This window comes from Phoca vitulina, unplaced genomic scaffold, assembly GCF_004348235.1.
Source record: "Phoca vitulina isolate PV1807 unplaced genomic scaffold, GSC_HSeal_1.0 scaffold96, whole genome shotgun sequence".
Taxonomy (NCBI): Eukaryota; Metazoa; Chordata; class Mammalia; order Carnivora; family Phocidae; genus Phoca; species Phoca vitulina.
This window is the reverse complement of record NW_022589799.1, coordinates 2,249,309-2,264,276: the sequence shown is the minus strand read 5'-3', so window position 1 is coordinate 2,264,276 and position 14,968 is coordinate 2,249,309. Positions and strand designations below refer to the sequence as shown.

General features: G+C 37.8%; 1 protein-coding gene across 4 annotated transcripts in view; it reads right to left on the bottom strand.

The window, feature by feature from the left end:
• Window positions 1-772: 772 nt before the first annotated feature.
• ANP32E (acidic nuclear phosphoprotein 32 family member E) overlaps window positions 773-14,968 on the bottom strand; it is a 16,968-nt gene continuing 2,772 nt past the window's right edge. For 3 of the 4 annotated variants that reach the window (XM_032397091.1, XM_032397092.1, XM_032397093.1), the window contains exons 2-7: window positions 14,169-14,318; window positions 13,445-13,567; window positions 12,337-12,502; window positions 10,211-10,389; window positions 4,532-4,586; window positions 773-3,020 (exon numbers count right to left, since the gene is read on the bottom strand). In XM_032397091.1, coding sequence (XP_032252982.1) covers window positions 2,950-3,020; window positions 4,532-4,586; window positions 10,211-10,389; window positions 12,337-12,502; window positions 13,445-13,567; window positions 14,169-14,318 — 744 coding nt within the window. In that variant the 3' untranslated portion in view covers window positions 773-2,949. Of the gene's footprint in view, window positions 3,021-4,531; window positions 4,587-10,210; window positions 10,390-12,336; window positions 12,503-13,444; window positions 13,568-14,168; window positions 14,319-14,968 lie in introns of those variants that run through there. The other variant, XM_032397094.1, reaches the window with a different exon arrangement.

Here is a 14,968-nt window from a genome sequence, read left to right as displayed (position 1 = left end):
TTACTTCAGACCAAAATACAAAAAGTACTGGCTCATTTGCAACTGTGGATGGAACTAGAGTGTATTACACTAAGGAAATAAGTCAATCAGAGAAAGATAATTATCATATGATTTCACTCATATGTGAAATTTAAGAAACAAAACAGAGGATCATAGGGGAAGAGAGGAAAAAATAAGATGAAACCAGAGAGGGAGACAAACCATAAGAGACTCTTAATCATAGGAAACAAATGAGGGTTCCTTGAGGGGAGGTGCCTGGGGGGATGCGGTAACTGGGTGATGGACATTAAGGGCATGGGATGTAATGAGCACTGGGTATTATATACGACTGAAGAATCACTGAACTCTACTTCTGAAACTAATAATACATTATATGTTTATTAACTGAATTTAAATTTAAAAATATTAAGAATAAAAAGTACTGGCTCAGTTTGCAACTCCAAAAGGAAAATTAAGGGAATCCAGAATTTTTTCTGCTTCTTGGACAAAAGAAAGTAAGGCAGATGATGAGTTAAATTACTACATTGTAATGCCTCATATGACATCCAAGTGTGTGAGAACTTCCAAGCTGTTTCTGTTTTTAAAAAGACCTTCAAAGCCCCCGGTGGTGGTGTTCAAAAAGTGAATGTCATACACTGAAACTAATAATTAACAACAAATCTTCCATTTATTTGAAGCAATTCAATTTCAAAAACTTTAAGTTACAGCAGTCACAGAAAAAAAAAAAAACAGGGAAGTCAAAAACAATAAAAGAATAATCAGGAGTGCTGCGTTTTTTTTTTAACACTGTCATGGCTTTATTCAAAACACAGTTGCACAAAAGTATTAACTTCAAAGTTTTTAAAGGAGAGTTTTGAGGAAATTTAACACACTATATACATACTGCCATACAAAGAGCATTAAAATAGGACCAAAAACTTCTACAAAATATAAAACCCACCCTTACTTATTTGCATGAAAATACCACCCACAAAGCTAAATAAGTCTTAAAAAGTTATTTGGAGGCTCTAAATGTTGTTTTCAAACCAAAGAACTCTAATTTTGATTGCACAATAAGATGATTGATAAGAAAGTCAATATATAGATTTCATTTTAAAAATAAGTATTTTATAGTCTGGCATATACTATGCAATGAGAATTCTTAGGGACTAAAACAGGGTATTTCAACTGTTAAAAAAGGAATAAAATGTTAGTCTTTTGGAGATTCCAATCCCCCCACTGAACTTATTCCAAGAGTTTTAGTTCAGTCACTTGTGCAACTTTTTTAGTTTACCCACAAATAACTTTGTAATTTTTACTTTAAAACCCCAAGTCATACATCTGAAACTAAAAAAGAAGTTCTTTACTCAGTAATTTAAATGTGTCCCAGTATAGAAGTATAACTTCAATTAATTTGCTGATGCTAACTTTAAAAAAACTTACAGATATTCAAAACAAAGCAGAAAAAAATTTAGCTAAGATTTAAAAAGCAATTGCCTTGAACATGGAGCCTCCACAACAAAAAGGGAGATGTACTTGTCTACTCATATTATTATATTTAGTAGCCATATAAAGAAACACACCCGTCCCAAATATTTTTCTATTTTTAATGGATTTCCACTTGAAAACAAATCTTAATTTTAATATTTAGTTTCAAATATTTTTCCAACTGCCCAGTATATTCCAATTAAATGCTGTATCTGGTAATACCTTAAAACTATAGGAAGAATAATTAAAGGTTCTACTCAGAAAAATTAGAAATACTTTGCAGTGTGGTATCTAAATCATTTCGGAAGCTAACTTCCCAAAAAATTTGACTTGATTAATTATCAAGAGGCAATTGTTCTGACTTTCGTGGAACATCAATGCTGCTTCTGAAAGCTTCCTTTGCTTTTCTTTCTTCACCCTATTAATACAGCCTGTACATCTTGTCAACCAAGAGAGATTTACAGAAAGCAGAATCTGTTGCATAAAACTGTATTGATAATAATATTCATATTTCAGAAAATACTCAATTTCTTTCACTTAGCTTGTTTAAAACTGAGATAGTCTGAAAAGGTGGTTGAGGTATAAAAGACTAAATAAAGGTTTTCCTGGGTAGCCATAAGTTTCCCAACTTTTTTTGGAGATAGAAGGAGGGGAGTGAAACAAAAAATGAAAGTGATCATAACAGAATTGCTGGGAGGAAAATAAAGAATGTGCAGTTAAAAACAAAACAAAATTAACAACCACTGGCATGTCGTGATTTTCAGCTAGAAAAACAAAGAGCTCACCTGCATGTCTCTGAACTTTAGTACAAGCATTTTTTCCTTCAAAAACAAAATCTTACTAGTCACCTGGCTTAAAAGGTTTCAGAAGCCTCCACAAAAGCCATGAACTATATTGTTGAATAGAACCTTTGCTATTCTGCTCCTACTTTCTAAGTTACTTATGTGACAAAAAAGCACCCAAATACCCTTAGCCAAACAAAAACAAAAACAAAAAAGGTCATTGCCTTCAAACTAAAGATCTCTGGGTCACCTCTAAAAATATAACCAACTTATTAGTCAAGAGACTATTTTCATTTCATATTCCAACCGACTGTGATTTCAGTTAACTTATAAATAACTTTATAACCTTATGAATGAAATGCACCAAACTACACCTGTGTAAAAGTGATCATGTTTTAATTATGGGCTAAAAATAACTAATACAGTGAGCTTGAATGAGAAAAATGAAGATTCTAAATAAATTGCTAGGGAATTTCACAATGGGGTCAAGGAAAATTTTTTCTCTACATACAATATGATCATTAACAGACTAGTAAATCTTATTTGGAATGATAAGGCAAAAATAGTAAAACCACACTTTTCCTATAAAAAGTTACAGGTTATCTTCTGTAGGGATCACTATGGTACATGAAGAAACAAAGAAGATGTGATCACTCTATTGCACACCCAGGAACATTAGGGAATCTGGTCTTAGAATGATCTAGTCATCTTCTTCATCTCCATCATCTTCAGCATCTCGTTTCCTTTTTTCCCCTCGAAGACCTTCTTCTTCTGAAAGAAGAGTGAAAGAAAAATTGTAAAATACTAAATTTTAACAAATGAATATTTGTTAAATTACAGTTTTGAATCTATCTTATTGAAAACTTAATGGCATAAAAAAATTATACGTTAAGTTTCCTCTCGGTGTACCGAACACTTAAAACAGACTTCGAAATCCATAAATAATGACAGCTTGCTGTGCACCCTTGTGGCCAAATCATGAAGTACAGATCAAGAACTAGGGGTTTGTCATTAAAAGAATCATTAGTAAATTTTTAAATTTATTTTGAAAGGCCTAGGTAAAGAGTACTAGAGAACAAATCTGAAAAGAACATTATCTGGGAGTTCAACTGCTCTTCTCTTAGAGATAAGGCTTCATTCACCCTCTTCAAAATGAAAGACCTAAGAAAATAATAAATTAAGCTCAAGGTTATCTCATCTCTTCATACCGGTTTTGAAAATAAATTTTACAGGCTGGTATTTTTTTTAATGAAATTATTGAATGCCCTGAAAAAATTATTATTTTTTTTTTTTGAGATTATTTATTTATGGGTGCCTGCGTGGCTCAGTCGGTTAAGCGTCTGCCTTCCGCTCAGGTCATGATCCCGGGGTCCTGGGATCGGCCCCGCATCCAGCTCCCTGCTCGGCGGGAAGCCTGCTTCTCCCTTTCCCTCTGCCCGCTGCTCTGCCTACTTGTCCTCTCTCTCTCTCTGTGTCAAATAAATAAATAATCTTTTTTAATATATATATTTTTTAAGATTTTATTTGACAGAGAGAGCGAGCGAGCGAGCACAAGCAGGCAGAGGGAGAGGGAGAAGCAGGCTTCCCGCTGAGCAGGGAGCCCGATGTAGGGCTCGATCCCAGGATACCGGGATCATGACCCGAGCCGAAGGCAGACGCTTAACCGACGGAGCCACCGGGCGCCCCAGAAAATTACTCTTTTAAAAAGGTTGTATGGGATGACTTAGCTCAGCCAGACGTCTGCCTTCGGCTCAGGTCATAATCTCAGGGTCCCACATCGAGTCCCACATCGGGCTCTGCCCTAAGCTTGGAGCCTGCTTAAGATTCTCTCTCTCCCGGGGCGCCTAGGTGGCTCAGATGGTTAAGCATTTGCCTTAGGCTCAGGTCATGATCCCAGAGTCCTGGGATCGAGCCCCACATCAGGCTCCTGGCTCAGCGGGGAGTCCGCTTCTCCCTCTCCCTCTGCTTCTCCCACTGCTCATGCTCTCTCTCTATATATATATATCTCTGTGTCTCAAATGAATAAATAAAATCTTTAAAAAAAAAAAAAGATTCTCTCTCTCCCTCTCCTTCTGCCAAACCCCCCTACCACTTGCGTGCTCTCTCTCTCCTCTCTCTCAAAAAAAAAAAAAAAAAACGTTTTACACCTCTCAAGGCACCCGATGTTACCAAAATCAAATCAGAGACCAGTAATAATTTGAATTATAAACACATTCTTTAAAGTATGTGAATAATAGCTATAACTTTAATGTTAGGATTTTTTTATGGCTAATGTAACTCACCCTCTTCTTCCTCTTCTTCCCCTTCTTCCACATAATCATCATCATCTTCTTCATCCTTGAAAACCAAATATTCAGTTTGAGAATAAAAATCCATGACACACTTTTCACTGTTTGGTAGTAATACATTCTAACAAGAGCAAAAAAACTATGGTTATTCTGTGTTCTGACAACCTCTGCCTAACTTACATAGGTCTTTTTTAAGAACCCAACCAAATCTAGTTTATGAAAGTAACTTATGTTTTAGACCAACGCTGTTTAAAAGAACTTTCTGCAACAACGGAAATGTTCTGTATCTGTGCTGTCCACATGTGGCTACTGAGCATTTAAAATGTGACCAGTACAAGGGCGCCTGGCTGGCTGAGTCGGTAGAGCATGCAACTCTTGATCTCAAGGCTGTGAGTTCGAGCTCCGCAGTGGGTGTAAAGATTACTTAAAAATAAAAAAATCTTTAAATAATAAAATAAAGTAAAATGTGACCAGTACAAATGAGGAACTGAATTTTTCATTTTATTTAATTTTAACTTAAATAACCAAATGTGCCCAGTGGCTACTATAATGGACACAGTAACTCGACAATTTCAAAGAAAGGTTTTCTATTTTATAGAGTGAGATAGGAATTACCTAAATCCTAGCCCCAACATAGTTACATGCATTAAATAAGTCACTTAATTTCCCTGGACCTCAGTTTTCCACTCAATAAAAGAAAGTATTCATCTAGAAAGATCTCTAAGTTCCTTCTACATCTAAAAATCTACACATCAAAACAGCAATGTCAAAAAAAATCACAAAACTTAAATCTACAACTTTTGTGGAAGGAGCTGTCTACCGTTTTATATTAAACCTAACAAACCTTTCTCTTGAATAATCAGTCATAATAATTTGATCATGAACATAACACTAATTAATATTTGCCGATTCCCTCAGAGCCTATCAAAATATGTAGGATGGTTTTCTCCTATTAAAAATGACCCTGGCCTCTACTTTGAATTGTATCTTTTCCTAGTTTTCATGCCTTCTTTCAATTTTACTACTTCAATTTTAATCTGCTATGAATTCAGAAAATAGGTTGACAAGCTTATTAGAGAATTGAATATAAAAGAGAAAATAGGTTTAGAATAACAGCTTGAACACTCTCCTACAAAGAAAATGTCTTTTAGGGGCGCCTGGGTAGATCAGTCGTTAGGCCTCTGAGCCGAAGGCAGATAGATGCCTAACAACTGAGCCACCCAGGTGCCCCAATAAATAAAATCTTTAAAAAAAAGAAAGGGGGGGCGCCTGGGTGGCTCAGTCATTGGGCGTCTGCCTTTGGCTCGGGTCACAATCCCAGGGACCTGGGATCGAGCCCCGCATCGGGCTCCCTGCTCTGCGCGAAGCCTGCTTCTCCCTCTCCCACTCCCCCTGCTTGTGTGCCCTCTCTCGCTGTGTCTCTCTCTGTCAAATAAATAAATAAAATCTTTAAAAATAAAAAAATTTAAAAAAAAAGAAAGAAAAGAAAATGTCTTCTGTTGCTGTATTTTGGCTAATCAGAGCCCTTTTACACTCACCGCCATGTTCCAAATAGTTGAGTTCTACCATATGTGTGAAAAAAATGGAACCAATCTAGGATCTCCCCTCCAGCCCCATAAAAGTTTACTGCTCCTTCAAAATACTTTTAATTGGCAAATGTCAAGAACTGCTGAGTAGTTAGGGAAAAACTTGGACAACCCATCCTTTTCACAGTATCCACAGCCCCATTTGTGTCTAGAAATACTCAACAGAACCTAATTTCCCAGCACATAGCTAGAATCCCCTGAGAAACCCGAATGCACGACATTTATATCAAAAATCAATCTTATACAATGAATTCAAACACTGAAAAGCATTCTATACCAGAACACCATCAAGATATAAGGAGGAGAAGGAATAAATGGGGTAGCCAATAGTATAAAAAGGAATCACAATAAAAATCAGGAGAACCTAAAGCTTTAAACTAAAGAAGAAAAGAAAGGAAGAGAAGGTAGAAGGGAGAGGGGACAGGGAAGAGGAAGGAAGGGGAGGGGAAAAGAAAGAAAGAAAAAAGAGAGAGAGAAATAAAGACAAGGGACACATTTTAAACATCTCAGATCTGTGGAGAATGATAAATGAGGATGTTTAAATATTTGCGATTTTTTAAAAAAACACTTGAGATATTAATCACATTTATTCTTTGATAATTTAAAAACGCCCAAGTCTCAAAAGCTAATTGCTTCTCTGGATTTTGTTTTAACAAATATGGTTAGATTAATTGACTGATGGTTGTAAGCCTTTTTTAAAATGGAAGTATAGCTGACACACAACATTACCTTAGCTTCAGGCATACAACATGGTGATTCAACAAGTTTGCACCTTAAGCTTTGCTCACCGCAAGTACAGCTATCATCTAAGCCTTTCGTTTTTAATATCATCTATGAGGTAACATCCCTCAATAAAAACTCGGCTTTCACCAAAGGCTTGTTCAGTAGAAACTATGGTCTTTTCCTAACTAATGGGAAAGAACATGTTTCCTCATTGTACTCTATAGTACAGAGGGATCACAATTCCCAATTCTTCTAAAGCCCCCATTCCCATTTTTTTAAATTTTTTTTTAAAGATTTTTATTTATTTATTTGACAGAGAGACAGAGCAGGAACACAAGCAGGGGGAATGGGAGAGGGAGAAGCAGGCTTCCCGCCGAGCGGGGAGCCCGATGCGGGGCTTGATCCCAGGACCCTGGGATCATGACCTGAGCTGAAGGCAGTTGCTTAAGCGACTGAGCCACCCAGGCGCCCCTCCCCATTCCCATTTTTAAAGAAATATAGTACACACATAATACATATTAATTTCTTACCCCTGAAGAGTAACTGAAATAAAAATAATACTCAAACCAAAAACAGCTACTCAAATCCCATTCCTATCTCCTTCTACTTTCTTTTTAAATCTCAATAGTCTCAGAAGCTTCTACAGACTCTCACCTTCTAAAAGTAAGTTTAAAACATAACTATTTAAAAATATTTAAAACATTGTAAATATCCAAACCACTTCATCATGTTTGAAAACTTCTGGTCCATGCTAGCCGGGTACTACACTGACTTGATGTTGTGGGTATCATCTCAGAGATTTTTGCTCTATACTTGTCACTTTTATTTATTTTTTTTTAAGAGAATCTTTTTTCTTTAATATTTTATTTATTCACTTTTGCGACACAGAGAGGGAGAGAGAGAGGGAGGGAGAGAGAGGGAACACAAGCAGGGGGAGAGGCAGAGGAAGAAGCAGACTCCCCGCCGAGCAGGGAGCCCAATGCGGGGCTCCATCCCAGGACCCTGGGATCATGACCGGAGCCGAAGGCAGACCTTAAAGACTGAGCCACCCAGGCGCCCTGACTAGGTCACTTTTAGTTAATATTCCCCAATATTCAATGGAATGATAAACACAAACATCTACAGTTGGTTGAAAGTCATTTTTAAACTACTTAATACTATTTAGACTTAATGGAGAATTACTGGCAAAGAAAAAAGCCAAATGCAAAATAACATGAGTCCATTATTTTACTAAATAACTTAAAACTTAGGGGAGGGATGCCTGGGTGGCTCAGTCGTTAAGCATCTGCCTTCGGTTCAGGTCATGACCCCAGGGTCCTGGGATCGAGCCCGGCCCCCCCTCCTCCTGCCTGCCGCTCCCCCTGCTTGTGCTCTCTCGCTCTCGCTCTATCTCTCTGACAAATAAATAAATAAACTTCTAAAAATAAATAAATAAAGCTTAATTCAAGCTGTATGCTGATGTAAACTGAACAGGCTGATTTTCTCTATGAATGCTTTTTTTTTTTTTTTAAAGATTTTATTTATTTATTTGACAGAGAGAGAGACACAGCGAGAGAGGGAACACAAGCAGGGGGAGTGGGAGAGGGAGAAGCAGGCTTCCTGCGGAGCAGGGAGCCCAATGTGGGGCTCAATCCCAGGACGCTGGGATCATGACCTGAGCCGAAGGCAGACGCTTAATGACTGAGCCACCCAGGCGCCCCTCTCTATGAATGCTTAAAGTGCTGTTCTTCATTATTGGACAGCTGCCAACTCACTAAGGCCCCAAACAAGTTTAAGTTCTATTTTTTCCACATTAGTTTCATAATTAAAATGGTATCAGAAAAAAATTATCAATGATCAGTGATATTATCTATCTAACCAATGTAAAAGTCATAAGAAGAACAAATAAGAATACACTAACAATTTCTAGTCTAAATAAGAGGTATTATTTTTAATAATAAAAACTTGAATTATGGGGCACCTGAGTGGCTCAGTTGGTTAAGCGACTGCCTTCGGCTCAGGTCATGATCCTAGAGTCCCGGGATCGAGTCCGGCCATCAGGCTCCCTGCTCAGCAGGGAGTCTGCTTCTCCCTCTGATCTTCCCCCCCCACTCATGTGCACTCTCTCTCTTTCTCTCTCTCTCTAATAAATAAATACAGTCTTTAAAAAAAAACTTGAACTATGAAAACAAAACTCAGTAATTTAAAAACATTACAAGAAAATAGTAATTCCCAGGGGCGAAAGATCATTTGTTCAAGTAAACTGAAACTTCCTGTGAGCTTACTATGTCCCTGTCAATGTATTAGATGCTGAGATACAAAGACGGATGACCCTCCCCTTAAGCAGCTCGCCATCTAGTGGAAAGTGGCCAAATAAACAAGTTTTTACAAAAGTGTCTACAGGCAACAGAAGACTGAGAATCAAAGATAACGGAGGAAGGAGTGATTACCTATAAAAAGTTACAGAAAGCTTCAATAATGAGACAACGCCAGAACTGAGTTTTTAAAGAGTTCACAAAGCATGATCTGGGTGTCAGTCACACAAGTATATACAACAGTAAAATGTCATGAACATGTACATAAAATCAGTGTACTTTCCAGGCTTCAACGATACTTACGTTTACCTCAGTAAAAAAGAAAATAAAGTTCATCAGAGAGCATGGGTAAAGTCATTTCAGATAAGAGTAAACAATGTATCTACAGACAGAAAGGCAAGAAATAGCTTGGTGTGACAATTTAATTTGGTACTGAGGGAGAAGACACTAGAGAAGGAAGCAGGGGCTAGATAATGATGGGCCTTGTGTGCCTGGGTGGCAACAGGGAAACACTGAAGTGTTTCAAGCAGGCTAGTGATACGATCACATTTGCACGCAGGCCATGCAAACACGCACTGTGAAGGAGACACCTAAGTGGTGACACTGTCTTCAGAGAGACCATTTGGAAAGCTACTCCAAAACCGTAAGCAAGAAATAATCGGGGAAAGGAAAGTTGTCCTGAGTGCCTACAACGTGCCAGGGACTGGATACTTTACACATATTATCTTGTTAAATCGTAAAAGAGGCCTAAGAGGTTGATACAATCTCAGTTTTATAAATGCAGAAGCTGAGGCTCAGAAACTTTTGTAAAATGTTTCTACCATACCGCGGCATGCAGCTCCAGGCAGAATGGGTTTGAAAGATATCTGGGCGGTAAAATCAGTAGGTGTTTATGATTATCTGGATACAGTATGAGCTGGGGGACAGTGGGGAAAATGACAGGCAGACAGATACACTCAGACCCACAAGTTAGGAACAACTTTCAGATTTCTACACAACTCACTATTTATAGTACTTGGCCCTATGCCTAAATAATTAATTTTCAGCGCACATAAAAAGTGCCTATTCACCTGGATTTCTTCTTTCATTAAGTATGAGAGGCCCACTTCCTCTTCTCCCTCTCCCAGTTCTGAGCCTGCTTCATCTTCATCCTCATCTTCATCCTCCTCTTCTTCCTCCTCCTCTTCTTCATATTCTTCAGGTGGACCAGCTTCATCTTCCTCTTCCTCTTCATCATCTTCATCTCCATCTTTAAAAATATTTTAAAAGACGAGCAAATGGCTGAGCAAATGTTTCTTGCTAGTATGTTGATCCTATCTGCCCTTGTCCCAATCACCTCAAACTCTTAAGTCAATGGGTAGATGGAAAGTATCTCAGGGTGATTTTCTTTTTTTAAGATTTCCCTTTCAAGGGGTGCCTGGGTGGCTCAGTCGGTTAAGCTTCTGACTCTTGATTTCAACTGAGGTCATGATCTCAGGGTCGTGAGTCAGGCTCCACATTCAGTGGGAAGTCTGCTTGACTCTCCCTCTGCCCCTCTCCCTGCTGATGTGCCCATGCTCTCTCTCTAAAATAAATAAATAAATCTTCAAAAAAGATTTCCCTTTTACAACATCCATATTTACTATTTGAGAAATATGGTTTCTATTTCTTTTTAAAGATCTTATTTATGGGGGCCTGGGTGGCTCAGTCATTAAGTGTCTGCCTTCGGCTCAGGTCATGATCCCAGGGTCCTAGGATTGAGTCCTGCATCGGGCTCCCTGCTCAGTGGGGAGCCTGCTTCTCCCTCTCCCACTCCCCCTGCTGTGTTCCCTCTCTCGCTGTCTCTCTCTCTGTCAAATAAATAAATAAAATCTTTAAAAAAAAAAGTAAAGATTTTATTTATTTATTTGAGAGAGAGAGAGAACAAGCTGGGCGTAGGGGCAGAGGAAGAGGGAGAAGCAGACTCCCCACTGAGCAGGGAGCCCGATGATGTGGGGCTCGATCCCAGGACCCTGGGATCATGACCTGAGCTGAAGGCCGACGTTTAACCAACTGAGCTGCCCAGGTGCCTTGAGAAATACAGTTTCTATTTTTTTTTTTTAAGATTTTATTTATTTGAGAGAGAGAGCAACCAAGAGAGAGCACAAGCAGGAGGAAGGGCAGAGGGAGAAGCAGACTCCCTGCTCAGCAGGGAGCCCGATGTGGGACTCGATCCCAGTACCGGGATCATGACCTGAGCTGAAGGCAGAGGCTTAACCGACTGAGCCACCCAGGCACCCCGAAATACGGTTTCTAAATACTGAAATATTTCCAATGTATAGATTTTCATCGAAACATGACATGCACTAAAGTTTGTTTTACCTTGTGGACACTTCAAAACCCGCTTCTCTATCATTCTATCATTTTCTAATATTGTTTATCCATCAGATTTCTTTTTACAGTAAAAAAATTTTCAACCAAGAGTAACAAACAGTGTCCCATTACTAATAACAGCCATTCCATCATCTGTTAGTCACCCATTTATCCAGTAATATATATTCATCACCTAATTCTAACACATTTCCATCACCACCCCACCCCACCCCCCCCACCCCCAAAAAACTCATAGTATTAACAGTCACTCCCCATTCTCCTCTCACCCACTGGCAACCACTACTCTACTTTCTGTTTCTATGAATTTGCCTATTCTGGACATTTCATACAAATGGAGTCACACAAAATGTGGCCTTTTGTGTCTGGCTTCTTTCACTACATAGAATGTTTTCAATGCCGTAACATGTATCAGTACTTCATTCATTCTTATGACTGAATAATATTTCATTGTATGGATATATCACATTTCATTTATCCATCAGCTGACAGGCCATTCAGGTTGTTTCTATTTCTTTATTATTATGGATAACACTACAAGGAATGATTCCTTTTTTTAAAAAAAGGTACTATTTTTTAAAAAAAGGTACTATTTTAAAAATTCCCACTTTTACTAGGTGGTGGTTAAACAAGTTTATACAGATATAAAATTTCACAGAGCTTGATAGTAAAATAATCATTAAATTCCCCTATCAGAAATCTAAAAGAAGAAATACAGGATTAGGGCTGTGGATTTATAATTTTTCTTGTCTTACTATCTTTATTTTTCAACACCCAAATATCCAGGCCCAATCTAAATTGCATGGCTAGGCTGGAGCCTATATTTATAAGCATTAAGAATGATTACCCTCATCATCCTCCTCTTCTGAGTCTGGTGCTTCGTTATCCTCCTGATCAAATCCATCTAAGTAAGTGATTTGCTGCAGCAGTTCAAAAATACTTTCTCTGTAATCTTCCAGGTTTGTGATCTCACAGTTAAACAAGTCAAGACTTTTCAAATTTTTAAGATTTTGCTGGAAAAGTAAAAAGTTAAAACTTACATTTCGAGATTTTAAATACTATGTTATTTTTTTTTAATTCATGAACCAGAAAACATATATTTGAAATCAAAAGGATGATTTTTGGATTTTTCAAATTTTATAATGAAGGGCTATTGTATCAATTATTTCTTTTTTTAAAGATTTTATTTATTTATTTGAGAGAGTGAGCAAGCGAGCGAGCATGACGGGGGTGGGGGGGAAGAGAAGAAGGGAAGCAGGATCCCCACTGAGCAGGAAGTGTGATGTGGGGCTTGATCCCAGGACCTCAGGATCAAGACCTGAGCTGAAGGCAGACGCTCAACCGACTGAGCCACCCAGGCGCCCCCCACATCAATTCTCTTAATGAGGCCCTGTACTTAAACTCCGCAAGAGTAGGAACTTTGTTTTGTTCACCGCTGAATCTCCAGCACCTGGCTTAGTGCCTTACTATAGTAGCCACTCAATATATTTTGTTGAAAAGATATGTGCATAAATAGGCAACAACAATAATGTGGTTAGCTTAAATCCTGTCAAGCTTATTGTCAATACTTTCAACCTCCTCCCAAGCTTTTTTAAAATTGGAGCAACAATTTTCTGAGTTTCACTTCATCTCATACCAGGAAACAAAGGAGCAAATAATAAAATAACTAAAAAAAAAAAAAAAATCAAGAAGGAAGGAAAAAGAATAGAATTTAAGAAAATACTGGGAAGTTTGAAACCAGATATTCAACTCCTGAAGTTAACGATAAAATAAATTTTTCACAGATTTATCTGAATGTTTTACTCTAAGAGAAAGGAAAGCAATAACCATCTAGATAAAAACATATAAGAAATTTCAGAAGTTTCAAAGAGTGAAATATAAATCAGTAAGATAAAACACAAGCAAATCTCAGAAAATCAACCAAAAAAGAGCAAGTCCAGAGACCTTCCACTCACCAGAGCTTCTACTGTACTGAGATCTTTGATTTTGTTTCCACTCAGATTGAGGTAGGTAAGATTTGGACATTTCTCTGCCAGGACTTCCAAACCTCCAGAAATTATATTGTCACTAAGTTCCAACTATATATTCAACATGGAGAAAAAACAAACAATGGTGAAAGCTTAGGGCAGATCAGATTTTTTTAAGTTTTTTTATTTATTTAAATAACCTCTACACCCCATGCGGGGCTCAAACCTACAACCCCGAGATCAAGAGTCGCATGCTCTTCTGACTGAGCTAACCAGGCACCCCCAGATTTTTAAAATATATTAATCTGAAGAAGAAAAACAACTGTCATTCTCTCTGGCTTCAAGAGACTGTCACAAATTATTAACTTCCAAATTCCCACCTATAATCACCAAATAATATATTAGAAATCCTACATAACAAGCTTCTAAGTTTGGCTCCAAATGTGTTACAGATAGATTTTATGTTTCAGAGAAAAACATTTGATAGATATTAAACCCAAATTCATGTCAAACGCAATTTCATTATTAAGTTTAAATTTCTAAAAGCGGTATTAGAGCTGATTCTAAAATCCTACATAACCCATTTTCTTATCTCTAGAAATTTAGAATCTTCTAATTAAAAGGCAGAATGGTTGTTTCATTTGGCCAAAACCTAGACATATTAGCCCTTGGCATCAAAATTATGATGATTTCACACTTAATACCAACTTACCTTTCGAAGTTTATTTAAGCTAGGCAACCGGGCCAGTGAACTTAGTTCCACATTAGCCATACTCAGAAACTCTAGTTTTTTAAAAGTATCATTCAGGCCTTCAATTTCCCCATTGACACACAGGCAATTATCAAGGACTAACTCTGTCACCTGTAAGACAGAAAATGAATGATTCTTTACTTTGCAGCCTGTTTAGCAAAAGACCTGGGTCAAGACACACTGGAAATGTGAATATTAAAACCATCAATCCCATTACAAAGATTCTTTCTCTCCTCCCCCACCAAAAACTGAAAGACAACCTAAAGTCATCATTATAAGTTAACCTTTTAAATTTAAACTTAGACCAAGAAGTTCAATGCCTGCTCAAATCACTGATGCATAAAAAATAAAACTTTGAAAAAGGTCCCATGTGAAACTTGCTTCTGCCCCTGATGAGGATTCTCAACATTAGGGCATATATTTATGCAGCGAGGGGATGACTAGGCTACTGGGAAAGGGTTCAAGTGAGCTGCCCTAAAACAGCAGGGAGAAAAAAGGAAACTATTTTATTCACGTTTCAAGTTTAAACCCCCTTATCTTTGGTTGATAAATGCCACACCATAACTCAAAAATACCTTGTTACCCTTCATGAAGAAATGTTAGAAAGCTCATTCTGAGAAAGCTGGCTAAGGGAGGTTATTTGTTCTTAATAGCAGGGCCAAACAATGTGACCCAGAACAATACATCCTTGACAAAATGTTATTTCTCTGTAACACCCTGGTAGCATTTTTGCGGACTTTTCCCCATGGTTGGGGCGGGGG